Source organism: Nicotiana tabacum, chromosome 22, assembly GCF_000715075.1.
Source record: "Nicotiana tabacum cultivar K326 chromosome 22, ASM71507v2, whole genome shotgun sequence".
NCBI lineage: Eukaryota > Viridiplantae > Streptophyta > Magnoliopsida > Solanales > Solanaceae > Nicotiana > Nicotiana tabacum.
Window position 1 is genome coordinate 28,422,176 of NC_134101.1, and position 27,869 is coordinate 28,450,044.

General features: G+C 36.6%; 3 protein-coding genes across 3 annotated transcripts; 2 read left to right on the forward strand and 1 right to left on the reverse strand.

The window, feature by feature from the left end:
• Positions 1–418: 418 nt before the first annotated feature.
• Positions 419–1,186, forward strand: LOC142175765 (secreted RxLR effector protein 161-like). The gene is made up of 2 exons (XM_075242754.1): positions 419–811; positions 1,133–1,186. Exons 1-2 carry the CDS (start codon positions 419–421, stop codon positions 1,184–1,186), a joined length of 447 nt encoding a protein of 148 aa, XP_075098855.1.
• A 2,207-nt stretch (positions 1,187–3,393) lies between these two features.
• LOC107793072 (3-ketoacyl-CoA synthase 11) lies at positions 3,394–6,178 on the forward strand. Its single transcript, XM_016615354.2, has 2 exons — positions 3,394–3,750; positions 3,972–6,178. The coding sequence occupies exon 2, from the start codon at positions 4,293–4,295 to the stop codon at positions 5,829–5,831; it is 1,539 nt and encodes a 512-aa protein (XP_016470840.1). The 5' UTR covers positions 3,394–3,750; positions 3,972–4,292; the 3' UTR covers positions 5,832–6,178.
• Positions 6,179–24,361: 18,183 nt separating this feature from the next.
• Positions 24,362–24,703, reverse strand: LOC142175766 (uncharacterized). Its single transcript, XM_075242755.1, has one exon. It carries the CDS (start codon positions 24,701–24,703, stop codon positions 24,362–24,364), a length of 342 nt encoding a protein of 113 aa, XP_075098856.1.
• Between the last annotated feature and the right edge of the window lie 3,166 nt (positions 24,704–27,869).

The window sequence follows — 27,869 nt, forward strand, 5'->3', positions numbered from 1 at the left end:
TAGATCCTTCATATATCTTCTCCCATAAGTTGATGATATATTGATAGCTTCCAAAAGTCAAGAGGAAATTGAGAAGTTGAAGATTCAACTAAGAAAGGAGTTTGAGACGAAGGATTTAGGTGAGGCAAAGAAAATTCTTGACATGTAGATAAAAAGAGATAGACATTCAAAGAAACTCTATCTATCTCAGAAAGAATACTTGAAGAAAGTAATAGATAGATTTGGCATGAATGGGAACACAAAATCGGTTAGCACTCCTCTTGCTCCTCAGTTTAAGCTTAGTGCTTCTATGTCGCCGAAGAATGAAGCTGAACGAGAGTATATATCAAGAGTGCCATATGCGAATGTCGTTGGTAGCTTGATGTATGCAATGGTTTGAACAAGACCTGATATTTCACATGCTATCGGAGTTGTAAGCATGTATATGCATGATCCAGGAAATGAGCATTGGCAAGCTGTAAAATGGATTCTAAGGTATATTTGTAACACTGTAGATGTTGGATTACTTTTTGAGCACGAAGATAGTCAGTATCTAGTTGGATATTGTGACTCGGATTATGCGGGTGATTTGGACAAGCATAGATCAACTACTGGTTATGTTTTTACTTTTGCAAATGCACCAGTTAGTTGGAAGTCTACTTTGCAGTCAACGGTTGCTTTGTCTACTACTGAGGCAGAGTACATGGCAATTACGGAGGCTATAAAGGAGGCAATTTGGCTTCAAGGGTTGCTTAGAGATCTTGGTATTGGTCAAGAAAGCATCACACTATTTTGTGATAGTCAGAGTGTTATCCAATTAGCAAAGAACCAAGTTTATCATGCAAGGACGGAGCACATTGATGTTCGATATCACTTTGTACGAGATATTATAGAAGAAGATGGAGTCATGGTGCAGAAAATTAGGACTACAGACAACCCTCCTGATATGCTAACAAAAGTAGTGACTGCGATCAAGTTTCAACATTGTTTGAACTTGATCAACATTGTTGAACTTTGAAGATTGAAGTTGAAGACACAATCAAAATTTATCAGTGAGAGAAAATTGAAAAAGTGAAATCTTGCCAAGGTGGAGATTTGTTGAATTTGACAAGATTAATGTGAATTAATGTGAATATTTGAATCCTCCTTTTAGGAAGAAATTGGTAGATGCATTTTTCATGCATTTATATTGCATGTTCACACTTAATTTGATGTCATGCATGACATTATTAAGGTCATTTCCCTTCTATGAATAGCAAGGGTTTTGTTCATTTGAAAACATGTCTCACTTGCCTTCTTATCTCCTAAGGCATTTGAATCTTCTTTCTCTCTTGTAGTATTTTACTTGTATTTTTTGGAGTAAAATAAATTTGAGTTGATTGTGTCCGAGGACTAGGCAAAAATCAAATTTTGCCGAACCTCGTTAATTTCTGGTGTTCATTTTATTATTGTCTCATTTACTATTTATTAGCTACCTTTAGATATAGTAGTAGTGATTTAATCACTCTCTATATATTTGGCTTCCGCAACAGCTTTGGTGTCTTTGTCATATAACATTCTAGTAATTAAATTTGCCGACCGCTAACCAAATAAAAGAGGTAATTAATAGAACTGAGAACTAAATATTTCTAAAAAAAAATTATTTCGTATAGTGGCTTTTCTAGAAAAGAAGAAGAAAAAGAAGCAAAAGGTCTAATGAAGATTTGATGATCGTGAATCTCACTTTGTTTTAAGTTAATACTAGCAGCTGGTTTTCAATTGATCATTATAGTTTGACTTTCCAGTGTTAGAAGCATGTGCAAAGCACGATTTCTAAATTGCAAAGGGTCAAATATACTCATGTAATTTCGAAAATGGTCTAAAAATACTTCTCGTTATACTATTGAGCTATATATACTCTTCCTGTCATACTTTGGAACAAATATACCCTTATTTTGGATGGAGTGCCACGTGGCAGCACCAGATGAAAACGACTCATTTCTTTTTTTTTAAACCCGATCCGTTTTAAAAAACCCACCACCCGACCCGTTTTAAAATTCATTTTTTTTTAGTTTTTTTAAAGCATATATTTTGTAAAAACTGGATTTTTTTTTTGTAAAAACTGAAAAAAATAAATAAAAAATTTACAAAATATATATTATTAAGTCTTTTCAGTTTTTTTAAAGTATTTTTTTTTGTAAAAACTGAAAAGAAAAAAAGACTCTCCTAAAGCGGTGGACACATATGCATTAGTTTTAAAAAAATAAAAATATTTTGCAAAATCTTTTTTTTTTTTTTTCAGTTTTACGAAAAAAATACTTTAAAAAACTAAAAAAATTGAAAAATATATATTTTGAAAATTCTTTTTTTTTCAATTTTACAAAAAAATATTTTTTTTAAAAATGCTTTAAAAACTGAAAAATATATATTTTGTAAAAACTGAAGAAAAAAAAAATTGCAAAATATATATTTTTTAGTTTTTTCAGTTTTTTAAAGTATTGTTTTTGTAAAAACTGAAGAAAAAAAAAATTTTGCAAAATATTTTTATTTTTTAAAAACTAATGCATATGTAGTCCAATGCTTTAGGAGAGTCTTTTTTTTCCAGATTTTACAAAAAAATAAAAAAACTGAAAAGACTTAAAAATATATATTTTGCAAATTCCTTTTTTTTTTCCAGTTTTTACAAAAATAAATTCCAGTTTTTACAAAATATATGCTTTAAAAAAACTGAAAAAACTGAATTTTAAAACGGGTCGGGTGGTGGGTTTTTAAAAACGGATCGGGTAACAAAAAGAAATATGTCGTTTTCATCTGGTGCTGCCACGTGATACTCCATCCAAAATAAGGGTATATTTGTTCCAAAGTATGACGGGAAGGGTATATATAGCCCAATAGTATAATGAGGGATATTCTTAGACCATATTTAAAAATACAGGGGCATATTTGGCCCTTTCCCGATTTCAAAATACAAAAAAAGTGGAAAAATATGTTAAATGTAAAAGGTAGATTAACAAAGCATCTATCTAACATTGGGAGTGTCCCGCCTAACGGCGAGCCCGGACGTGTCCCGAAAAGCCTTCTAAAACAACTGCTTTTATCCTAGTTTGAGAGGAGTCTTGAAAAGTTATTTCTCGTATTATTGATTGGTCTTTGACGCGTGTAATTCCAACAGTTAATCTCAATGGGAAAACAGAAAAGAGGCCAAAGAGGGAAGAAGCTTCCCGATAAAATAATAAAAGAAAAGTTATTATCATAAAGATAATATATCCCAGATTTACGTTTAAATAGTATTTTTCAATTGTTGATTAATAAAAGAGCAAAGCAAGAAAAAGAGAAAAGAAAATACAAAAAAATTGTTTTCTAGTGTTGTAGATTCTGGCAGCCAGGCTGCCACTAGCCCAGCAACACATTGGCACGTTGTGGTCAAATTCGATAGGCTTATTCATAGCCACGAGCAGTCCAAAATCTTTACGAAACCAAACTTCTCTCTCTCTCTAACTTCAAATCTCAACTCTCCATTTTCTTGATTTTGAAGTTTCAACGTTCCAAAATCCACTGCGTTATCCTCTTTCGTCCTACTTTCTTGGCTGCCCCACAAACAACTATACAACACTTCCAGATTCTCAGTGTTGCCTCCTCCATTCCACTCCCCCTTGTATTTATTAAAACCTGATTATACCCCCCTCTTTCAAAAACCATTCTCTCTCTCTCTCTCTCTCTCTCTCTCTCACACACACACACAGAGAGTTCATAGGTTTCTCCGTTTGTGGGGTACTCTGCGTTGACAAAAAGGTTTGTTCTTGATCTGGGATTCTGTTAAACTGATGCCTTTTTAAGCTCATAGATGCTTGTATTGAAATGGGGTTCTTTGCTCTCTTTTTTTTTTTAGTTTATTTAAGCTTTTGAGAATTGGGGTTTTGTCCTAGATCTTATGTTTGACTGTAATGTAGCTAATGTACATGAAATCTGATTCAAATTTGTTTCGTTTTGCTCCCTCTTAATTTTGGTTGCAGGAGCTTCTCTAATCTTGGATTGACTGAGGTACTCCTTTGAAATTCTCCATTACCTTTGTTAGATCTGGCTGTGTTTTAGGATCCCTTTTTGTTGTTAAACCCTTTGACCTTTTAAAAATTCAATCTTGAAACCATTTATTGAGCAAAAAAAATTCAATCTTGAAACCTCCTATAATCTGCACTATTGGTGAATCTTAGATTATTGAATAACCATTGAGCTTAAAGGTTCCAATTTGTTTGAAGAGCTTGAATTGACCTTGAGCTGTTGGTTTTATTAGTTTTGGCCTTTTGGGTAAGGAAAAGTTGTTGAGTTCCATCAAAATGAGTGAATCCAAACCAGAAGCCCCAGTTAATAATGCTCCTTCTTATTCCAGAAACTTTCCTGATTTCAAACAATCTGTGAAACTGAAGTATGTGAAACTTGGATATCATTACCTCATTACTCATGGAATGTATCTATTTTTATCCCCTCTAGTAGTTGTTCTTGCTGCTCAACTCTCTACGTTCTCGCTCAGTGACTTATATATTCTTTGGGAGCAGCTTAGGTTCAATCTCATATCCGTCGTCATATGTTCCACCCTTTTGGTCTTCCTGTCCACCCTCTATTTCCTAACCCGCCCTCGCCCTGTATACCTTGTTGACTTCTCGTGCTATAAGCCTGAAGATTCTAGGAAATGCACGAGGCAGATTTTCATGGAGAGGTCAAAGTTGACTGGTTCGTTCCCTGATGAAACTCTTGAGTTCCAAAGGAAAATTCTTGAGAGGTCTGGACTTGGTGAATCGACTTATCTCCCTGAAGCTGTGTTGAGGGTACCGCCAAATCCTTGTATGGCAGAAGCACGAAAAGAAGCTGAGATTGTTATGTTTGGTGCCATTGATGAACTCCTTGCTAAAACCGGTATTAAGTCAAAGGATATTGGAATTCTAGTAGTAAATTGCAGCTTGTTTAATCCAACCCCCTCATTGTCTGCAATGATCGTGAACCATTACAAGCTTCGTGGAAACATTGTTAGCTACAATCTCGGTGGAATGGGTTGCAGTGCTGGTTTAATCTCGATTGATCTTGCAAAAGATCTTCTTCAAGTCCATCCCAATACTTATGCTTTGGTGCTCAGCATGGAAAACATCACTTTGAACTGGTATTTTGGGACTGAGAAATCCATGCTCCTTCCGAATTGCTTATTTCGAATGGGAGGCGCTGCTGTATTGCTCTCTAACAAAGGATCTGAGAGAAGAAGATCAAAGTACCAGTTGGTTCATACTGTCAGAACTCATAAAGGTTCTGACGACAAGTGTTTTTCTTGTGTTTACCAAATGGAAGATCCCAATGGAAAAGTTGGAGTATCGCTGTCGAAGGATTTAATGGCAGTAGCTGGCGATGCGCTAAAAACCAATATCACTACATTGGGTCCTCTTGTACTTCCCATGTCCGAGCAGTTGCTTTTCTTTGCGACGCTCGTGGGAAGAAAACTGTTGAAGATGAAGATCAAGCCTTATATCCCAGATTTTAGATTGGCCTTTGAGCATTTCTGCATTCACGCTGGCGGCAGAGCTGTGTTAGATGAAATTGAGAAAAACCTGCAACTTACCGACTGGCACATGGAGCCTTCAAGGATGACATTGTATCGATTCGGAAACACCTCGAGTAGCTCTCTTTGGTATGAATTGGCCTACTCGGAAGCTAAGGGAAGGATCAAGAGGGGAGACCGAACTTGGCAGATAGCATTCGGTTCAGGGTTCAAATGTAACAGTGCAGTTTGGAAAGCTTTACGATCAATTAATCCAGCCAAGGAGAAGAACCCGTGGATGGATGAGATCAACCAGTTCCCCGTGGATGTTCCACGGGTTGCAAAAATCTAACAATCCGATGGAGCTATCATTTAGCTTAGCGTTCCCAAAATTGTTGGGGAATTATTCTTTATCTGTTGCAATGTGCTGTTCAGTCGTTTCCTTTTGTGATTTGAAAGCTAGTCTTTAGCTGATGTAATTCTGTTGAGAAGCTGGGATAGGGAATTCTACTTGCTTTCAATTGTAATGAGGATCAATCAATTAAGTGTTCTTCTCATTTTGATGTTTCTTGGATATTGAGTTTAGGGTCATTGATTTGGTGGAGTTGAGGGGGTAATTGCTGAATATCTGTCAGTTGATATTCATGTGTACTATTTATTATTCAAGATTTATCCTAGAAATTGATATTCATCATGTAATGCCTGATTAATCAGTGAGCAGACAGCAGAGTAGTTGTGCTATTGATTTCTGCAATAAGTTGCTTCATCAAATATGCATTTCCCTATTAACCCCATCACATTGCCCCCTATGTGTTTTCACTTTGTTTTATGATAAAGAACATTTAGGTGAAGTTGAAGGTGAAACAAAGTTGAAACTTATCTGTTGATTTGTTGATAATAGGATAAGGTTTCATGAGATTTATCTACCTTCTTGCTTTGTTTGTAAAGGAGAAAGGCGAATGATGGAAATTAAGGAAGAAAATGGTTTGAGATAAAAGAGAAGAAAGGTAAGGGTTTGTTTGGAAGCCACCAACTAATTGGAATTAGTGTAATTACTAGGGTGGTAATTACAAACCTAGTAATTACACAGTATTGTGATTACGAAGACCTGTTGGTTTGCCATAATGTAATTACAAGTGTACTGTTTGGTTGCAAGTGTAATTACATAGTTAAATTAAATTTTAAATATAAAGTTGATTATCAAAAATTTAAAGTTAAAATTTAACAAATATGCCTTTATAAATGATATAAATTTTGACATTCAAGAAACATATTATTTTTTGAAAATATATTAATTGCTAATCATATATTTGTAACTGATATTGTAAAAATACTTGATATATACTTTTCAAATTAATAATATTTTACTTTAATTAATCATAATAACTAAAAGTACATATGTTGTAAGATTATCATGGACTGCATAAGAAAACATAAGTGTATAACCTCATTCAATAATAAGATTCTACTTTAATTACATCCTCATTATATGCCAAGATTTTACTTTCTAATATTAGGTGTTGTTTCAAAACTAAAATAATAGTACAATTATGCTAAATGAAGAAAATAAAGAAAAATAAGAAATATGAGCAATTACATGGAATCAATATAGGTTGGATAATGAGAATATTATTTAAATATTAAAAAGTAACCGATCATTTTGACATAGTTAAGTTTGCATATTACCTCATCCAATAATAAAGTTCAACTTTAATGACATCACTTATTATAAGTCAACTTTGAGGATGACTTATTCTTTCTAAGATTATGAGGTATAAGTTCTTACAAAAATTAAAATAACAACATAGCCAAGTGTAACAAAATAAAGAAAAATAATTAAGAAAGAAATAAAATATGAGGAATTATGTAGAAACGTGATGGTAAAGGTCGGAAAATGAGAAATAAGAAAGTAAAGGATAAATATGTAAAAATAATAATATTTAAAAAATGAATTTAAGAAAGTTAAAATAAAAATAAATTAAAAAGAACAAAGAATATAATAAAAGGTAAATTAAAAAGAAAAGAAAAGAGATTCAAAAAACAACCTTATAATTATCAGTTGAGAATTGGAGAGTGTAGTTGCATCCCTCAATTACACCCAATTACATACTGACCAAGCAATTATTTGATTAGACAAACATGCCAAAACTGTATAATTACACCCAATTATGCCCAAATCTAATTACCGAGTGACTTTCCAAACAAGCCCTAAGTTGTTTATTCCTTTTGAAAAATGTGAGTTTTCTTTCTCTTCTTCACAAACCAAAGAAGGGGAAGAAGAAGTTTTAAGCCTTAGCCTGTGTTTTCTTAGCCAAAATTAAATTAATGATTAAGAAGCTATTTTATTTAATAAAGAAACACGTATCAGATTAAGATTAAAGTGTTGAATAATTAAATATTTTTAAATTGTAAAAATCGTATACAATATACTATTAGTGGAATAGTATCAAACCAATCTATATATATATATATATATATATATAAATGAGGGGGAAAAATGTTGACATGGCACATCTCTATGACCAAGGAGCCTATTTATCTTTTTTCTCCTTTTTTTTTGACTTTCTTTACCTTTTTTTTATATTTTATTTATGTCCTATATTAAATAATCCAAAAGTCACCTTCTTAAAAAGATGTAACTGCTCAAAAAAAAATGTAATTGCCTATAGTAGTTAAAAAATATTTATGGTAATTAGTATGCTTCCAATCCAAACGCATGTAACGCCCTAAGGATTAAGGAAGCAATAAATTTCTTCAATTCTATCAATACTATAAAGAACTCCTCTTGCCAAGTTATCAAACACTACCGACAAGAAGAATTCTGAAGAGGTTGCCATTATCCCTTTCAAAGATCCTTGAGACAACACAGGTTTTTCTGATCATTAACCCTTTGTTAGTCTCATCTATTTCTAATAATATAATATAGCCTCGCAACTTGCATTGATTAAGTTTATGTTAGCATTGGATATTGAAGTGTAATATGGTTTCACGAAAGGCACTATATTCCCAAAAGATAGATCTTTTCTTATTTTAATGTTATTGTGTTAATAAATTTTTTTATGTTGAGTGTGATAATGTTGCCTTTATTTCTTTATTTTAGTTAAATCTATCGATTACTATTTGTTTATGTTTTTTGAAAAATAATTTTTCATTTTTCCCTTGAAATTTGAGGTTTTAACTTGATGTTCAAGAGGTATGAAAATATTTTGCATTCATACCATCACTTCAATGAAATTAATTTTGTAAGATTTCATTTTTTTTTTTTTTGCAATGATCTCATTGTGCAAGAACCTTCAGTGATTATTTATAAATACTAAGGGGAAAACCATTGAAAAAATGGCGTCTTGAAAACAAGAATATCATGAGTGAGTTCAAGAAGAAAACTCACTTAAAATTTTGATGGAATTGAAGTGGAGTATTATATTGTCCACTCTATAGTTTAATATTCTACTCTTTTTTCTCTTCTTTTGTTTCTTTTATATGTCTTCTATATATTGAAGAAGGTGGTAAAAAAATGTGATTGGTATAGATGGATTTCATGAGATAAGGAATATTTTTAAGATGTTGGTCCTATTCTTGGAGGAAAAGGGATTTTCCCTATATCTAGAGTAATGATTTTTAGTTTTTGTTGAATAAGTGATGGGTAAGGAAAGGTCAGAAGAAAGGAAAAAAAGAAAAAAAGAAAAAGAAAGGGAAGACAGGAAAAATGAGAAGAAAATTAGCACCAAAAATAACATTAGAACAAGGAGCAAGAAACTAGGTACTCAGTGTTTCGAAACTAACATGAGTACCAAAAATACATGATGATATTTGTTTCATACATTACCGTTTGAAAATATTTTTGAAAATGTTTGAAACTTTTAAGAACAAGGATGAACAATTATCTGAAATTAACAGATGCTAATGTTTGTTTCACTTTCCGAATTACCATTTTGACACAATTAGTGTTATTAGTATTTCAACACCTTTTTGAAAAATATTTTGTTGGTGAAATTTCTAAGAATTTTTAACAATAATTTGTGTTTGATTAGTTTAGTTTTTACCCAAACAACAATGGGCTTTCTTTCTTTAGAATATATTTTTTTAATTTATGAAAAAAAACATTTTGTTTCTTTGGTCAACAAAATAACTTCACAGTAAGCATGCATTTTCTTCTCCTTGATCTTATCACTTTAAGGGAGGAAAGACCTTTTGTGAAAATATGGATAAATTGTCTTCGAGAATAGACAAGTGAATAAATTTTGATTGCTATTAATAAAGAATCAATCTAATCTCAAAATCAAGACCTTAAAATTAAAAGATATAACTAAAATCAGAATTTGCTTAAAATGAATTTTTATTAAAAGAACCATTTTTTTAGGTGAAAGAAAGAAGAAGGATAATACCTAATTAAAGAGTTATTTTCGCTTGAGAAGCTAAAGACAAGAAAAGTAGAAGAACTCCTATATATATTCACTTAAATTCTTTATATCAATTTTAAATTAGATAAAGATGAAAAAGCACACTTCTATTACTTCCTTTGCAAATGTACCAAACAAGTAATAAAGAAAACTATGAATCCTTTATGCCAAGGAATAAATAAATAAATTATTCTCCTTTATCTTCATCCTTTCCTTTGTTAAGAAAGAACTAGGAAGTTTTAAGTTAGATCTTCACAAAAAAGTGAGGTGGCATATCTCTTTGGCCAATGATCTTATTTATCTTTTTCTCCTTTTTTTGTATTTTTCCTTCATTCTTTTCATTTAATTTGTATAAGAATTGAAAAATGATCATTTTCTATCATATTTATTACATCTCATTATATCTAATTCAATTATAAAAAAATTAATTAAAATACTAAGTAAGTGGAATAGGCCTAATAAAGCCCAAGTAGCCGTTTGGTTTTCCCAAGGAATGCTCATATGTTTGCAAAAACGGATTATTTTCATTATTAATCTGGAAAATGAAAAGACACCATTTAGTTATTAAATTTGAAAAGTGTGAGCACCTAATTTTTTACCGTACTTGAATATTTCCCGCTCCCATCTTCCCACGCGTGTCCCTACTCTTTATCCCCCACACTTTGTCCCCACTCCACCATACTTGTCCCACATACTTGTCCCCCACACACAACCCCCCACATATCCCCATTTTCTTTCTTCACGTGAGGGGGCAAAAATATCACCCATAAAATACCATCTTCTTCTCTCTATTGTGGGGAGCAAAAAAAAAAAGGACCCACAAAACCAGCCCCTATTTTCTGCTCAAAAAAGGAAGCAAAAACAGCTCTCAAACCGACCAAAAATTAGCCAAAACACAACTAAAATTGCTCCCTAAAATCAGTTCAAATCCCACCCCAAACGGGCAGCAAAAACAGCTGCGAACAGCTGCAAAAACGACCTCGAATCTGTCCCAAAAAATTAGCACCAAAAATCGATTGAACACTATCAAAATCCGGTCCCATAACAGCCCCAAATCAGCTGTAAAATCCAGCCGAAGAGAGCTGCAAAATTCAGCCCAAGAGAGCAGCAAAATAAGCTGCGAATCGGCTGAAAAACTGTTAAAAACCACCAGCAAAGTATCTCATTTTCAACCCCAAAGCGCCGTACAAAATGTAGCAGTTCACCTCCCAAAAAAAACCTTTAAATACTACCCAAAAGCAGCTAAACATTCACCACCAAACAACTTCGAGTCTGTCCCAAAACCAACATAAAAAATCCAATGAAACACTGTCGAAAAGCAGCTCAAAGCATCCATAAAGCTCACTCCAAAATTACTGAAACACCATAATGTTTGTCCAAGGTTCAGATAGTTGAGTTCGACCAGTTTCGAGGTCGTCGTTGAGGCTTTGGCAGTCGACGTTGAGTCTTACCATGTTCAATCAGTTAGAAGTTTTTGTTGCCCTTGTACAAGTTTTGGAGAATACTTTTCAACAATAAAGGTTCTCTCTTCACTTTGTTGATTATATCTTTTCTTATAAATCTTATATTGTTTGAATTTGCTGGTCAAGTCTTTGTTGGATACCATGATTGGTTTTGAGTTTGGAATGATTATTTTATGTGTTTAAATTGATGAGTGTGAGCATGATTATCTAGTAGCTTAAGAATATTTGTTTTCTAACCCTTCTGATGTTGCAACGTTGGATCATGTGCTATTGAGATATTTAGTTGATAGAACTTTAGGCCTATGGTAACTTAATAGATAGTGGGCTGCCTTTAATTTGGAATAGATGGGGGCTTAAAATCAGATTTTTTTAGAACAATAATGGGCTCAAATAAGTCGATCCATGCTGGCCCATTTCCTAAACCGATTTGTCCAATTTTTGTAACTACATAAGATGTCCTTAACTACTATGTGGATTAAATATCGTTGAAACTCTACATATATTTCCACAATGTTATATCCATGAAACAAGAGCCTCACGATCAATATTAAAGTAGCTTAGGAAAATATTCATGAATAAACATCGCTAGTATGCTTATAGGCGCGATTAACAATAAATTATCGTGACTATGGGTACGGTTCTCGTGGCATAGTCATGATACGTAACCCAAATTTCAAGTGCACATATACGGGACTTGACCCCAACTTTAAAATAATAATAAAATAAATATATTTTAAATCGCGGGTACGTTTCACATGGCGCGATTCGCAATGTGCACAAAAACAAACGAGTGCGCGACATCGCGACTTGTTCAAACAAATTTCATAAATAATAAAAGCGGTAATGTATAAAAGGTTCTAAAATATGTAATAATTCAGATATTCAAGCCAAGTTAAGTCAATAAAGCGATCGTGCTAGAACCACGGGACTCGGGGAATGCCTTACACCTTCTCCCCGGTCAACAAAATTTCTTATTCGGACTTTGTTTTTGTAGATCAATAATAATAGAGTCAAACTTTTCTTTGACTAGGGATTCAAATAAAAGGTGACTTGGAACACCCAAAAAATCAATTTCAAGTGGTAACTCTGTAAATAAAATAATCTCTATTCAAGTTTGTCACTTTAATTGGAGAAACTCTTTAACCCACCATCCACAACAATTCATAACACATTATCTTTTCGGGGGTAGAAAAGGGGTGTGACAGCTCTGGCGACTCTGCTGGGAAACTCAAGAATTCGAGCTTGTACATTGACTTTATTTAGCTTTATTAATTTTTGTATATATTGTGATTTATTTGGGCCTAATGTGTTACTTGTCGAGTTTTTACCGTTTTGATATTGTTGAGCTGTACATATAAATTGTATCTTCTCTCGCATCCCTCTGAGTCTTCTAATAATTAGTTATGTTGTGTTTGCCTACCAGCATCACAAAATTTCTGTCTTGAGATCAAGTCAGTTAGCCTACCAGCTTCTGGTGAAGGATTTAGTCACACGTGTTTAGGCGGGAGAGCCGTTAGCTAGCCAGTGATGTTCTACTACTGGTGACGTTTGACGCTCCTCAGCCTCGGGTTGTCCGCCCGGGTAAGCCATGTCTATATACCATCTCCTTTAGGATTTACAAACTTAGAAGAATAAGCCACAAACAATGAATATCCCTAGTAGGCTACGCTTTATTTGCATCATGTGCATTTGACTTAGCAGCACAGAGGTCGAGTTCTGTTTAAGGATAGGCTTTGTTGAGACCATTATGTCATGTTACGTGCTACTTGTTGCATTATTTGGGAGGCTTACATGTCGACTGGCTTTAGCATATATCAGTTGAATGAAAAGAGAAAAAATGATGTGGTTTAGTGCATATGGTTTTTAAAGATTAATTTTCGTAAAAAAAAAAAGAACATAGTCGATTTTAACCGAACTACGCGAGTCTGATTCTCAGCGGATGTGAGATACGTAGGCAAACCTCATCGGTTCCGGCCACCAATTTTCAAAAATCCAAAAAGATATTTTTCTTAAATTGCTTCTTTAGAAATTTCTTTTTTTTTAGACCAAAAATCCAAAAAATATTTTCTTCCTTTTTTAAAAAAAAAAATTCTTTCACCCAAAATCCAAAAAATATTTTCTTTCTTTTGAAATTTAAAAAAAAAAATCAAAATTCAAAAAAATTCTTTTTTCTTCTTTAGAAGTTTTTCTTTCACCAATTCCAAAAAAAAAAAAATCGAAAACAAAAATTGAAAATATTTTCTTTGCTAGGAGATTTTGTCGGATTAATTGTATATGAAAAAAAAAGAGTTAGTTTATCTATTTTATTTCTCATCCACCGAACTACGCGGGTCTGATTCTCACCGGATATGAGATACGTAGGCAAACCACATCGGTTCCGGCCCCAATTTCAAAAAAAAAAAGAAAACTTCAAAAATAGTTTCCCTTTCCTTGATTCTCTCTCTAGAATTCTTTCCTTAGAAAATCCAAAAAGAAATTAAATCCAAAAATATTTTCCTTCTTTTTCGAAGCCTTTCATTCGAAAAAAAAAACAATTCAAAATTTCATTAAAAAAAAAACTCAAAAAATATATTTAAAGGTCTTTATATATAAAAAAAAAAGAAAAGAAAATGAAAAATGGGTCTGTCTATTCCCAATCCCCCTGAACTACGTAATGATCTGATTTATGCGGCGACATAATACGTAGGAAACCCACAAAAGGTTCGATCAAAATATTTTTTCAATGATTCTAAGATGAGGGATCAAAATGAGGCGTGAGTGAAAAAAAAAACAGAGAGAGCGTCAATAAGAAGCTACCTCATAAGCCGGAATGAAACATGAAGCCTCCAAAAGCATGTTAGAAATAGTGACAATGATAGGAGCATGGCACATTATGTGTGATTCATATCTATAAAATGCTTGACCCTAACACGTTTGCTGTCTCTTAAGTAGTAAGCTTAAGGTGGTTGGTTTGTGGTGAAACTGGCAACACACCATTACTTCACTAGATCTAAGGGAGCAGTAGTAATGGCCAACGATGATGAGATCAAGTTGATCAGTGACGACCCCCAGGGTCAATCAGTTGAACAAGAGTCGGAGGAAATAAGAAAATTGAGACAACAATTTTCTGATGTGTATCAAACTTGGGTGTCTGGTCAGCCTCCACCCCGTGGTCCTTCGGAGGAAACTTCCATCGTACCCCTGGCTATTCAACCATCGCCCCATGCAACGAGTGACCACATCCTACCACCAGGGTATGTGCCAAACTACAGCCTCCACGTTGCTCCCGGTACCTCTAATGTGCGACCTCCAGTCGCACCGGTCAAGAAAACTCCTCTAGTCGTGTCTGGCGCACCGGCATACACAATCCCGCCTCCACATCCTGTGACGAGGGCAATCAACGAGCCACCATCTCATGCTTATGATGGCCAATACTACTCTCCAAACATGGATTTCAGGGTCTCGGCTCCATATAATCATACTCTTCAGTACGAGTCACCAGTGGAAAATGAAAAGCCTGCCAAGACGGTTGAGCCGGATGAGATGGCCAGGAAAATGAAAAGTCTTAAACAGAACATAAAGAACATACAGGGACTAGGGGGTCACAAAAGTGTTTCGTTCAGTGATCTATGCATGTTCCCTCACATCCATTTGCCACCAGGGTTCAAGACCCCAAAATTCGAGAAGTATGATGGACACGGCGACCCTATCGCCCATTTGAAAAGGTACTGCAACCAGCTGAGGGGTGCAGGTGGAAAAGAAGAATTACTGATGGCTTATTTTGGGGAAAGTCTTGTGGGGGTAGCCTCCGAATGGTTCATTGACCAAGATATCTCTCACTGGCATGTCTGGGACGACATGGCCCAAGCCTTCGTCAAACAATTTCAATACAACATAGATATTGCGCCGGATCGCAATTTCCTGACCAATATGAAGAAAAAGCCGACTGAAAGCTTTAGGGAGTATGCAATCAAGTGGAGGGAGCAAGCAGCTAGAGTTAAGCCACCTATGGATAACCACGATTTGATCACTGTTTTTCTGGAGGCCCAAGAGCCTGATTACTTTCAGAACATGATGTACGCAATGGGTAGACCTTTTGCGAAAGCGATCAAAATAGGAGAAATGGTCGAAAATGGCCTCAAGACTGGCAGAATTGTAAGTCAAGCTGCTCTCAAAGCCACCACCCAAGCAATCCAAAATGGGTCGGGAAGTTTGGCAAATAGAACGAAGAGATATGAAGGGTCCATGATGACTTCGGGATCCAGGGAAGTTCAAAAAGGGGCATCGCACCCTTATGTGCAAGTTTAGCAGGGGCAATCCAGCTACCCTCAACATTACTATCCCCCGCCAATTCATCAGTACTCTGTGGGACCGCCACAATATACAGTGTTTAATGCTCAATCATATGCTCGTCCTCCCAATCAATAGGTACGGGCACCAGCTCCAAGATTCCCCCGACCTCAGCAGCAAAATTTTCGGGCACCCTACAATGCTCGTCCTAGGTAGGATTATGGTCGAGGGCAGAGGCCGGTGGAAAAATTTACTCCATTGGCTAAATCATACTCTAGTCTGTTCCAGAAGTTGAAACAGATGGGTGTGATTGGACCCATCGCTCCCCACCATATGCATCCCGATTCACACGGATTTCAAGCAAATGCTAGATGTGAATATCATTCAGGTGCTCCGGGGCATAGCACTAATGACTGTTGGACCCTGAAAAGAGCCATAGAAAGACTCATTGTTGAAAAATTGATTGTAGTCACGAATGGCGAGGACCCTCCTAATGTGACCAATAACCTGTTGCCAGTATACAATGATGTTCATTTTGTGGGAATGATTGGCCGAGATCATGAATACAAGCCGGTTGGTCGAGCAGAAATGACAGTGGTAACGATTCAAGAAGGAACCAAACTGGAAGTAAGTCCAAGCCTAGATGCACCATTAATTGTGAAAGGCGCCCAGAGCTCAGAGAGGGCAACTTTATTTGTTCCAAAAATCTCGAGGTTGGAAGTTCGCTCCAATGTTCCAAACCCAAAGTTATACGTCCTTAGAGGTCACCCCATCACAAAGCAGAATCAGGGCGATACGACGGGTATAATAGAATCGATCATAATCAAGCCTGCCACACAACCCCGTATAACAAATACAAAAACCATCCCTTGGAACTACAACAAAACTGTAGTAACCTACAAAGGCAAGAAAATCATAGAAGAAGTGGGGGAAACTGGAGGTTTGACTCGATCAGGGAGGTGTTACTCTCCAGAAGAGTTGAGGAAGGCTAAGCAAATCAGAGAAGGCCAAATGCCAATAAAGAAACCGGTCACTGAAGAAGAGGCGGAGGAGTTTTTGAAAAAGATGAAAGTTCAGGATTACTCAATCATTGACCAGCTGAGAAAGACTCCTGCCCAAATCTCTCTGTTATCTTTGCTCATACACTCAGGAGAGCATGCCCGAGTACTAATCAAAATCCTGAACGAGGCATATGTCTCAGAGAATACCACCGTGAATCAATTAGAGAAGATGGCCAATAGATTTTTTGAGGTGAACCGAATTTCCTTTACCGATGATGAACTTCCTGAGGAGGGAGCCGGTCACAATAAGGCTTTGCACTTGATTGTCAAATGTGAGGGGCCCACCAACTCCCCCCTTCTTCAAGGTACGCAATACCCATTATATTTGTGTGAAATTCCATAATTTCTACACTAGTATTGATAAAATCTACACATAAAATACTTAGATCTTCAAGAAATTTCTTCAAGAACTCACAGGAGGGTTTTGCAAGATTTCTTCCAAAAGGTAATCCTACACCCTTAGATTTACATATATGGATATATTATGGGAATATGAGTATGAAATAAGTATTGTAACTTATGGTATGGTGACTGGAAGCCAAAAGTTCCTAATTTAAATACATAACCATTGTAGAGATTGAAAGGTGATTATTTGATGGAATTTTGTTGGTTGGGTGTGGATGGATGGTCATGTATGTGATGTTGGAAGTTATGAATCTTTTAAGTATGATGGTGGGGTAAATTATTGGTAAATGGTAGTAGTTGGAGGAACTAATTCTATGGGTAAGAGATGTAGAGATTCATGCTTACTAGGTGTTTGATAAAATGCCTAAATGGCCTAAACTATGGAATTTGTTACTAAAATTGGTTCCATTGGATGTTGTTATTGTAGATTGAAGTTGCTTAGTGTAGAGGATCGTTGTTAGCTAAACTACTCTCTTAGAATTGAATTCAATGATGTTCCCGTAAGTTTCAAGTATGGTTGTCTCAAGTTCCTTATTCTATGTTTTGAGTTGTTCCCAATAAATTCGATTGTCCCGAATAAGCAAATTGTCGAGAATTATGTATTCAAAACGTGTTACGAATGTTCCTATCACATTATGTTTTCTTTTGGTAATGTGTTCAAGAATGATATGTGTATTAAAATGTTATGTCTTTGAGTTGTGTTTCAAATGAAGGTTATGATGCCAAATTGTGTGATTAAACTCAATATGCTTAAGACTCTTAATTGCTCATATGTGTACCTAAAGTCTTGATTGAAAATATCTTATTGTTGATAATCTATAAAGATGGGTGAAAGTGAAATTAGTGAATTGGGGATATAAAGTGTGGCAAACGTGCCAATAGTGAAAGTTATACTTGTGGCCAATGGTGCCAATGAAATGAGTTTTGATTCAACTATTCTAAAATTGACTTTGAAAATACAATTGCCTAAAAGCTTATGAACTCAAGTGATGCCCATATGTGGCTGTTTTAGCTAATGCTAAGCTTTGTGAGTATTTTCAATGTGCTTAGCGTTCTTACATATTCGTGAGTGGAAATTGTGTATTATCCTTTTTGGGGAAAAGTATTTCAAGAATAAATGATGTGTTAATTGTGTATGATTTTAATGTGTGCTTTGATTGCCAATTATTTTACTCCATTTCTTGGAAAGAAATCCATGGTGTTTAAAGCCTTCATTACCTATGAACCTAATGTTCTGATATTTGGAATATTCTATTTGTTGGTAATTATGATGATGATCCATGAAAGGGAAAAAATTAAAGTGTGGAATATGAAATACGACCATTGTGCCATGAATGATGAATCATATGTATGGCCAAGAGAACGAATGAAATAATGATGTTGTAAGTGGTTAAAAGTACCAATGAAGCTATATACGATATGAAAGGTCATGAGGTAAATAAAATTTGTATTTATGTTTTCTTTGTATGCAAATAAAAGATGTTTTCCCCTTATTTGGGATGATATTGATATGACAAAGTTATTCCCCTTAGTTGGAATGAGATTGATGATAGAAAAGGATAATATCTCACATGAGACAGCCTAGCCGATCAGGTCGTGATCGGACACCATGCCGCAGACATGGTGGTGATTGTGCTGGAAATTATAATTCAAATTGAGATTTTGGTTGATGTCTTCAAATAAGACGGCCTAGCCGATCGGATCATGATCGGACTATGTGTTAGATTCACGGTGGTATATTTGCACAGAGATTGTGATAGTTCTTGAGATTGTGATTGTGATTGTGTTTGATGTCTTCAAATAAGATCGCCTAGCCGATCGTGTCGTGATCGAACTCCGTGCTAAAAGTACGGTGGTATTGGTATTGAGAGTGATGGTGGTTGATGTCTCTAATGAGATGTCCTAACCAATCGAGTCGTGATCGGACTCCGTGCTAAAAGTACGGTGGTATTGGTATTGTGAACGGTGATATTGTGAATAGTGGTATATCGGTGCTAAAGATCTCCCAACCAAAAATAATATTATCATCATATTTTGATTATGACTTCATAGTTTTATCCTCATATTTTGAAAATTATTATGTTTAACTTGGCATTTGAATATCATTGATTGTTGATTGTTGTTACTATGGTTTCCCTTTCTTACATTGGTATTCTATTTTGAAAGAGGACAATTAGCTTTACATACTAGTACTATTCCATATGTACTAACACCCCTTTTGTCGGGGGCGCTGCATCTTCAATGGATGCAGGTGGTTCATCAACAGGCAGTTTTGGTCCTCTTTAGCAGTCACTCTCTATTCAGTAGGTTTTGGTGAGCCCTACTCTATTCCGGGTCTGATGTCATTTGGGTTGTGCATTGTGTTTTGAGGTATAGTCAGGGCCTTGTTGACGGCACTTCCATACTACTCTTGTGTTGTACTTAGAGGCTACATAGACAGGTTGTGGGTGGTGTTTGATATTGAGAATTGAACTAGAAATGTTGGTAAGTGGAAAACATATTTTTCATTATATCTATAAACTTGTAATATTTTGGAAATTATGAATAAAGTTGCTAATAGATATGTAATGGGAGTTGTTAATAAAATCTTTTCAATGTTTGATTAATGGAGTACATCTCCTCTTTATTCATGGATGAGTTTGGGTAGAAGGAAGTCTAACAAGCTTGCTCGGTCGGGTTAACTCGGTTGAGCGGCTCCCTGAGTTTGGGGCGTGAAAAACTTGGTATCATAGCCTATGGTTTTAAAGTGTCATAGGAAGTCTCGGAGCCGTGTCTAGTAGAGTCCTTCTTATCGGTCTGTTGTCTGGCATATCTATAAGGAGGAGGCTACTTGGACAGGAGTTTCACCCTTCTTTGATACTCCAGATCGTGTGATAGAGCTCAAGGTAGGAAGCTAAATTCCTCATCATATCTCATTTTCCATATGAGTAACCCACGGGTTCGAGGCATCGAGGGGGGAATGAAAGAACCAATTGCTAGGGGAAGTTTTTAATGTCACCACGCCACCAGATTATATGGTGAGAGCACCTAAGAAATGAAAAAGGATTATTGGCATCAATAAGCAGGAATATTTGATATGAAAGAAGAGCCACTCGGGTTTATGTTAGATGATTCTTGAAACGTGTTATGGTTGTGTAAAGAGGGGGAACAAGAAGAACAAATGCCCTTAGGTTGGATACACCCATCCCGGTCTGCCCGATATGCGGGAGAAAATATTTTTCGTCACGTTGTGAGTATGCTCAGAAGCGTGTTAGGGGTGGTAGATTTGGGAAATTCCAAAAGTTCATACAACGAGCTGTTGCAGAGATTGTTACTCTCGCCATGAAGGCTTGGAGGAAGACTAAGGAGAATGTCTATGATCTATGCAGAAAAGGGTAAATATCATGTAAGTGGGGCGAGTCAATTTAGCGGACCCCATCCTTGTTGTGTGAAGTGTATGAGATGACTTTCAGGGGTATATCACTATGGTACTAATGTATGTGTTGATGTGGAGTATAGAGGCATCAATTATGGTACTGCCCTATCAATCAAAAATTACCAAGTAAGTCACTCCTTGCTATATCATTATGAACACCACATGATTTTCCTTGATGTATATGTAAATTTGTATTGAAGAGCCTACATAGACATGGTCTTAACAAGAAACTGAATCACATAACATTGCATGTACTTACTTTCTGAACGAGACACATTATTCATAAAGCCACTCTATCATAAATTCTCTTATTTACAACCTCTTGAGGAATTGAGTTATATAATGATTTCCTTGGAATGAGTTTTAACCCTAGGTTAATATTTCTCATTAACCTAGGGTTAATGGAGTACATAGATCCATTAACCTAGGTCGAGAAGGAAATCTAACAGGCTTGCTCGGCCGGGATCACTCGGTTGAGCCCCGATCGCGCTCCCCTAGTTTGGGGCGTGACAAATACGTAGGGAGAAACATCCTGCACCAAATCTGCAGTACCATTACAACTCCTCGATGCCCAATTGATAGCAAGCACTTCCACATCATATAAGAATGAGTAGAAAGGAAACGAAGGTGTAAGCCTTAATGGAATCAAATCGCACAATGACGAATCAAGAAGGGAAGTGCTTCTAACAACCATGTAGCCTCTCTAAGATTAGTATAAACGTTTCTGTACCGATCCGTAAGACTCTACTAGACTTGCTCATGACTCGTGAAACCTAAGCAAACCTAACCCTCTGATACCAAGCTGTCACGATCCAAAATATACTATAGGCCGTGATGGCGCCCAACATCGCCGTCAGGCAAGCCAACGGTGAATTATCAACTTAATTACTTATTTTATTATTTTTAAAATCATAGATCTCATTAAACAAAGAGAGTGAAATCTCGTACTCGTAGAAACTTGTGATTTTCTTTACCAATTCCCGTATAAAATATAAATTACAAGGTAAAATGATAGTAATAACATGAACTACAATAATGAACATCCAAGAACCTCCAAAACCCGGTGTCACAAGTGCTTGAGCATCTACTAGAAGGTACAATAATAATACAACATCTGTCTGGAGTACAAAATAGATATTATAATGCAACTAATTAAGATGGAGACTCTGTATGTTGCGGGTCGTAACATGGTATGCAGCGCACCGTGAAGTCCCCGCAATAGTCGCGCCTTTGCGCCCCAAAGATCACTAGACATATATATACTTGCACAATAAGTGCAACAAGTGTAGCATGAGTACGTAAATCAACGCATACCCAGTAAGTATCTAGCCTAACCCAGGAGAATTGGTGAAGAGGGGTAGACATCGACACTTACTAGTGGTCTAATAAATCAAGTACAACAAAAGTTAACAAGTATGAGGCATGGTAAATAAATAGTGTAAACAAATTTAAACACGTGGTACGATCCTCCTCTGAACAGTAGACATAAGCTCTCAATTATCAGTTATCTCCACAACCGGAGTATATATATAATGGTCCCTGCCAGATAGGTCGTCACAACTCAAATCAGAAAAACACATGGTTACACTGGTTTCTTGTCAAATAATACGCACGTCGCGGCCGAGGCGAACGACCCGATACCATAAAAATATGATACTATCAAGGAGAACGGCCCGATCCTATAAGAATATGATAATGCCAAGGCGAACGACCCGATCCCATAAGAATATGATACTTCCAAGATGAACGACTCGATACCATAAGAATATGATACAGCCGAGGTGAACGGCCCTATCCCATAAGAATATGATATTGCCGAGGCGAACGACCCGATCATATAAGAGTGTGTTACAAAATCCTACCTAGGCGAACGTCCTGATCCCATAACAGTATGGTACAAAATCCTGCCAAGGTGAATGGCCCGATCCCATTAGAATAAGAAGCTTTAATGGGTCATTGACCCCACTCACGAATAAACGTGTGAGTTATGAACTTTAAGGAATGCTTTGCGATGAAAATGCACAATGCGGGAGAAATTTGTAAGGGAAGCACAATTATTCCACGGCTAATCAAGTAGCTCTTCAAATATATACAATATCAAGTCTATCACTTTATGCAAGCCTGGTCTCAAGTCGTAACGCGAAATAAAGGATTTAAAATAAGCAAGGATAACTCAAATAGTACAATTAAAGCATAGCGTGAACCTAAGTCTACCCGGACATAATCAGGAATTCTAGCATACGCACAGACACACGTCATCTCATACATCCTTAGCTCCCACAACATGTAACACATAATAATATAACACCTACGGGGTAAATTCCCCCTCACAAGGTTAGACATGAGACTTACCTCGCTCCGAAGTTCCATAAACGGCTCTAACAGCTCGCTAACACCTCAAACCAAATGCCTATCGATCCAAACTAGTCAAACAATCATGAAAACCAATAAAACTATACTCCAACATCATAATTAATTAATTTATAACAATTCTCAACTCTGCTCAGAAAGTTAATAAAGTCAACCCTCGGGATCACATGCCCAAATTCAGAAAATATTTAAAGATAGACATTACCCATATAATTACAAACTTAAATATATAATTTATTCCTAATTCCATTTCCAAAATCGTGGTAAAAATCCAAAATTATCAATTCTAGGTTTTCCCCTTAAATTTCCGCTAATTTCCATGAATTTCCATATCAAAAGCTATTTATAATTCATGTATTTAACTTGTAATAGGTGGGAATCACTTACCTCGTATTGCTCGATGGAAATCCCCTCAATATAGCTCCCCAAATTCGGCCAACCCAAGTGAAAAATGAGAGAAGAAGAGCCAAATCCCGTTCTTAAAATAATTTTTCCTAGCGATATTTTTGCACCTGCGGAACATTAGCCGCACCTTCGGCGTTGCTTTTCTACTAAAACTCCGCTTCTACGGAGAAACAATGGAGCCCGCCCCTTTGCACCAGCGGATACTGTCCCGCTCTTGCGACATCGCGGGTGCGACAAGCTCCCTCACCTCTCTACTCATCTCTGCTTCTGCACTCCAAGAAGCCGTATCTGCTCCATCGCATGTGCGGTCCAAATGTCGCTTCTGCGAACCTTCCCCACATACCCCTATCCCTCTTTTGCATTGATAAGTCCACTTCAGTATCTCCGCACCTGGGCCCATATTTTCGCAAGTGCGGTCGCACCAGCACATGGCCAAAACCATCATTTCCTCAATTTCGAATTTCAATCCGTTTTCAATTCGTTTCGAACCCGAGGCCACCAGAACCCCATCTAAACATACCAAATCATTCCAAAACATGATATGAACCTAGTCAAAATATCAAATCACGTCAAACAACATCAAAACTGCGAATCGACGATCGAAACCTTTCTTTAAACTTTGCCTAAACTTTACGTGCAAGTCACAAATCATGATACAAACATATTCCAAGACTAGAAACCCCAAACGGACTTCAACAACATCAAAATTTACTTCAAATCAAATTTAAGAAACTCTTGAACTTTAAAAATGCCAACCTTCCATAATGAGCGCCGAAATGCTCCCAGACCACCTGATACTCGACCTGAACATACGCCCATGTCTAAAATCATCATATTGGAACCTTCGAATCCTGATTCCGAGTTCATTTTCTTAAAAGTCAAACCTTTGTCAACGCTTCCAACTTAAAGCTTCCGAATTGAGAATTTCCCTTCCAAAGTGACTCCGAACTCCCCGAAATTAAATTTTGACCACATGTACAAGTCATAAAACATTAAGTGAAGCTACTCGAGGCGTCAAACCTCGAAACGATGTGCTAGAGCTCAAAATGACCGGTCGAGTCATTTCATTCCAGATATTCTCTTATTTTCAAAAATTATTTAATATCAAGGTACCATGGTTCAGCACCCGGTTCTACTTCAATTTTGTTGCAATAACCATGTTGATCCTGAATTTGAATTTCTAATGGGTCAATGTGAGTATTAATCGGATATGGAAGCATTGAGGCCAGGGTGGCCAAGGCATCAACTAATTCATTGTGAAACTTAGGAATGTACCTGAACTCGATGGACTTGAACCTTTTGCTAAGATCCTCCACACATTGTCTATATGGAATGATCTTGATATCTCGAGTCTCCCAATCACCTTGAGCCTGTCGAATAAGCAAATCTGAATCTCCCATCACCAACAGTTCATGCACATTTAGGTTTATTGCCATGTTCAGACCTATGATGCAAGCTTCATATTCTATCATGTTGTTTGTACAGAAGAAACAAAGTCGCATCATGGCAGGGTAATGTTTCCCAGTAGGTGATACAAGAATTTCCCCAATTCCTATGCCTTTGATGTTGGAAGCCCCATCAAAGTAAAGTTTTCAAATTTGACCGTCATGTTGGACTAATTCTTCAACTAAATTAACCTCTTCATCTGGGAAGTATGTGTTCAAAGATTCATACTCATCATCAACTGGGTTTTCTGCCAGATGATCAGCCAAAGCTTGTGCCTTCATGGCAGTACGAGTGACATAAACAATATCCAACTTTGTGATCAAGATTTGCCCCTTTGTCAATCTGCCGTTTGGCACCGGTTTTTGAAAGATGTACTTTAGGGGATCCATTCGGGATATGAGGTAAATTTTATAGGCCAAAAGATAATGCCTAAGTTTTTGGTCGACCCATCTTAAGGCGCAACATGTCCTTTCCAAAAGAGTGTATTTAGCCTCATAAGTGGTGAACGTTTTGCTCAAATAATAGATTACTTGTTCATTTTTTCCTGTGGCATAACAACCAAAGGAAATATCCATTACTAAAAGATATAAAAACAAAGGCCTACCAGGTTCCGATGGGACCAAAACAAGGGGATTTGACAAATATTCCTTAATCTTGTCAAAAGCTTCTTGGCATGAACCCGCTGATGTAGTTCAACCTCCCGAGTAAACTCATGACTTATGTTTTGTTCTTCAGGGGAGGCAGCTCTCGAATGGTCTGTATCTTGGAGGGATCTAACTCAATGCCTCTTCGACTAACTATTAAACCCAAAAGCTTCCGAGAAGGAACTCCAAATGCACATTTGGCTGGATAGAGTTTGAGATTGTACCTTCGTAGCCTTTCAAAGAACTTTTTCAAGTCCTGCACGCGATCATCTTATGTTCTAGACTTAATGAACACATCATCAACATACACTTCAATCTCTTTGTGCATCGTGTCATGGAATATGGTAGTCAAGGCCATCATGTAAGTTGCCCCTGCATTCTTCAAAACAAATGGCATGACCTTATAATAATAAGTTCCCCATGGAGTAGTGAAGGCGGTCTTTTCTACATCTTCTTCGACCATCAGAATTTGGTGATACCCGGCATAACAATCCACAAAAGATTGGATCTCATGTTTAGCACAATTGTCAACAAAGATATGATTGTTAGGAAATGGAAAGTTGTCCTTTAGAATTGCTTTGTTTAAATCCCTATAGTAAACACAAACTCTGATTTTCCCATCCCTTTTTGGCATCGACACAATATTTGCTAACCATGTAGTATATCGAATGACCCTGATCACATTTTCTCTTAGTTACTTTGTGATTTCTTCTTTAATCTTATCACTCATTTCTGTCTTAAACTTCATTTGTTTTTGCTGGATTAATGGAAAATTAGGATATGTGGGAAGCTTATGAACCACTAAATCGGCATGTCATCATACGACCAAGCAAATACATCTCTGTACTCAAACAAAACTTGAATTATGACATCTCTAGAAGCGAGTCATGGTTAATGGAGGCTCGAGTGTAGATGTATGCCCTCTCTCTACCTTGCAAAGCATGAAGATCAATACAGACAGGATCTGACCCAGCAATGTTTGCATCCGGGCTTTTGATGGCTCAGCGAGAGATACCGTTGGAGAGATCAACCTCACCATGATGATTGGGCCTGTTGATTTTGAAATTGTCTTCCAATTAGTGGACATGGAAACTTCTTATAACTTTCTTCTTGGAAGGCCATGGATCCATACGGCCCGAGCTGTGGCATCCACCTTGCATCAGATGCTCATATTCGAGCACGACAGGCAAGAAATTATTATTCACGGAGAAGACGAGTCATCCATTTATGAAGACCTGTTAATCCCATGTATTGTAGCCAAGGAAGGATGTGGGTCTATTGTCTATCAGGCTTTTAAAGTGGTTGTTGTGGACCATGTTGAGGAAGGAAAGCCCATTCTGCATCCTCGTCTCTCCGCCACATCTGTAATGGTGGTTGCACTTATGATGAGACAAGGTTATGAGCCAGGAAAAGGCTTGGGGGCATTATTGTAAGGAATTTCAGAACCTATTTCTCCGTTCAGTAATAGGGGTACTTTTGGTTTAGGCTTCAGGCCAACACAAGCGGATGAAGACAAAGCCAAGAACCGCAAAAAGTACAGGTGGGTCTTGCAGGAACCTATCCCTTACATTTTCTGTACTTTTGTCAAGCCACGATTCAAACATGGTCAAAATTCCTCGGCGCATGCAAACATTGATGAAATTTTCCATGGCCTCAGCCAGATGTTTTCTGAAGTGAATATGATCCAGGCTGGTGAAGGCCCTAGTCGTGCCGATATGCAACTAATTGGCCCAGACACCATGCTCAATAACTGGGAAGCAACTCCTCTCCCCACAAGGAAGGAGTCTTGGTAGTTGACTTTTGCAGCTTCTTTCTTTTGTATTTTGGGTTACTTTCAGGGTTGTAATCCAAATATCTTAGTATGATTGTTTTATTTTGACGTTAACCCTTCTATCCTTTCAAATTCAATGAAATGCAGTTCAGTTTTGTATTACATTTTGTATCTTTTCCTTTTCCTAATTCCTGCCATTTTATTTCCATTTCAGTTTTGTTAATGCCGGCTTTAATAACATGACATGCATGCGGAATTCACGTCCAGATCTCAAAAAGCTGTCTAATTTCGAAATAATGCATCAAGAGGTCGAATATGATGAAGATAAGGTTTTTGATGAAATAAAAAGAGAGTTGGAACAATTTGAAAATAAGCCTAGGCCCAACCTCAATGAAACTGAGCCAATTAATATCGGAGGTCATGAAGAAGTCAGAGAAACAAAGATAAGCATTCACACTGAACAAAAAACCAGAAATGCCTTGATTCAACTTTTATTTGAGTATAGAGATGTGTTTGCCTGGTCTTATGATGATATGCCTGGTTTAAGCGCCGATTTAGTGGTCCATAAGCTTCCCACGTATCCTGATTTTCCACCAATCCAACAGAAGCAGCGAAAATTTAAAACGGACATGAGTGATAAAATCAAAGAGGAAATAATAAAGCAATTGAGCGCCAATGTTGTCAGAGCCGTATGATACACCACCTGGGTGGCAAATGTTGTGCCCGTGCCAAAGAAAGATG

Excerpts from the sequence above, each read along its gene's own strand:
- LOC142175765 (XM_075242754.1), top strand. The coding sequence starts at position 419 with ATGTATATGCATGATCCAGGAAATGAGCATTGGCAAGCTGTAAAATGG. Across the intron at positions 812-1,132 it reads TCCAATTAGCAAAGAACCAA|GAAGAAATTGGTAGATGCAT; the intron begins GTTTATCATGCA and ends TCCTCCTTTTAG.
- LOC107793072 (XM_016615354.2), top strand. The coding sequence starts at position 4,293 with ATGAGTGAATCCAAACCAGAAGCCCCAGTTAATAATGCTCCTTCTTAT.
- LOC142175766 (XM_075242755.1), bottom strand. The coding sequence starts at position 24,703 with ATGGCAATAAACCTAAATGTGCATGAACTGTTGGTGATGGGAGATTCA.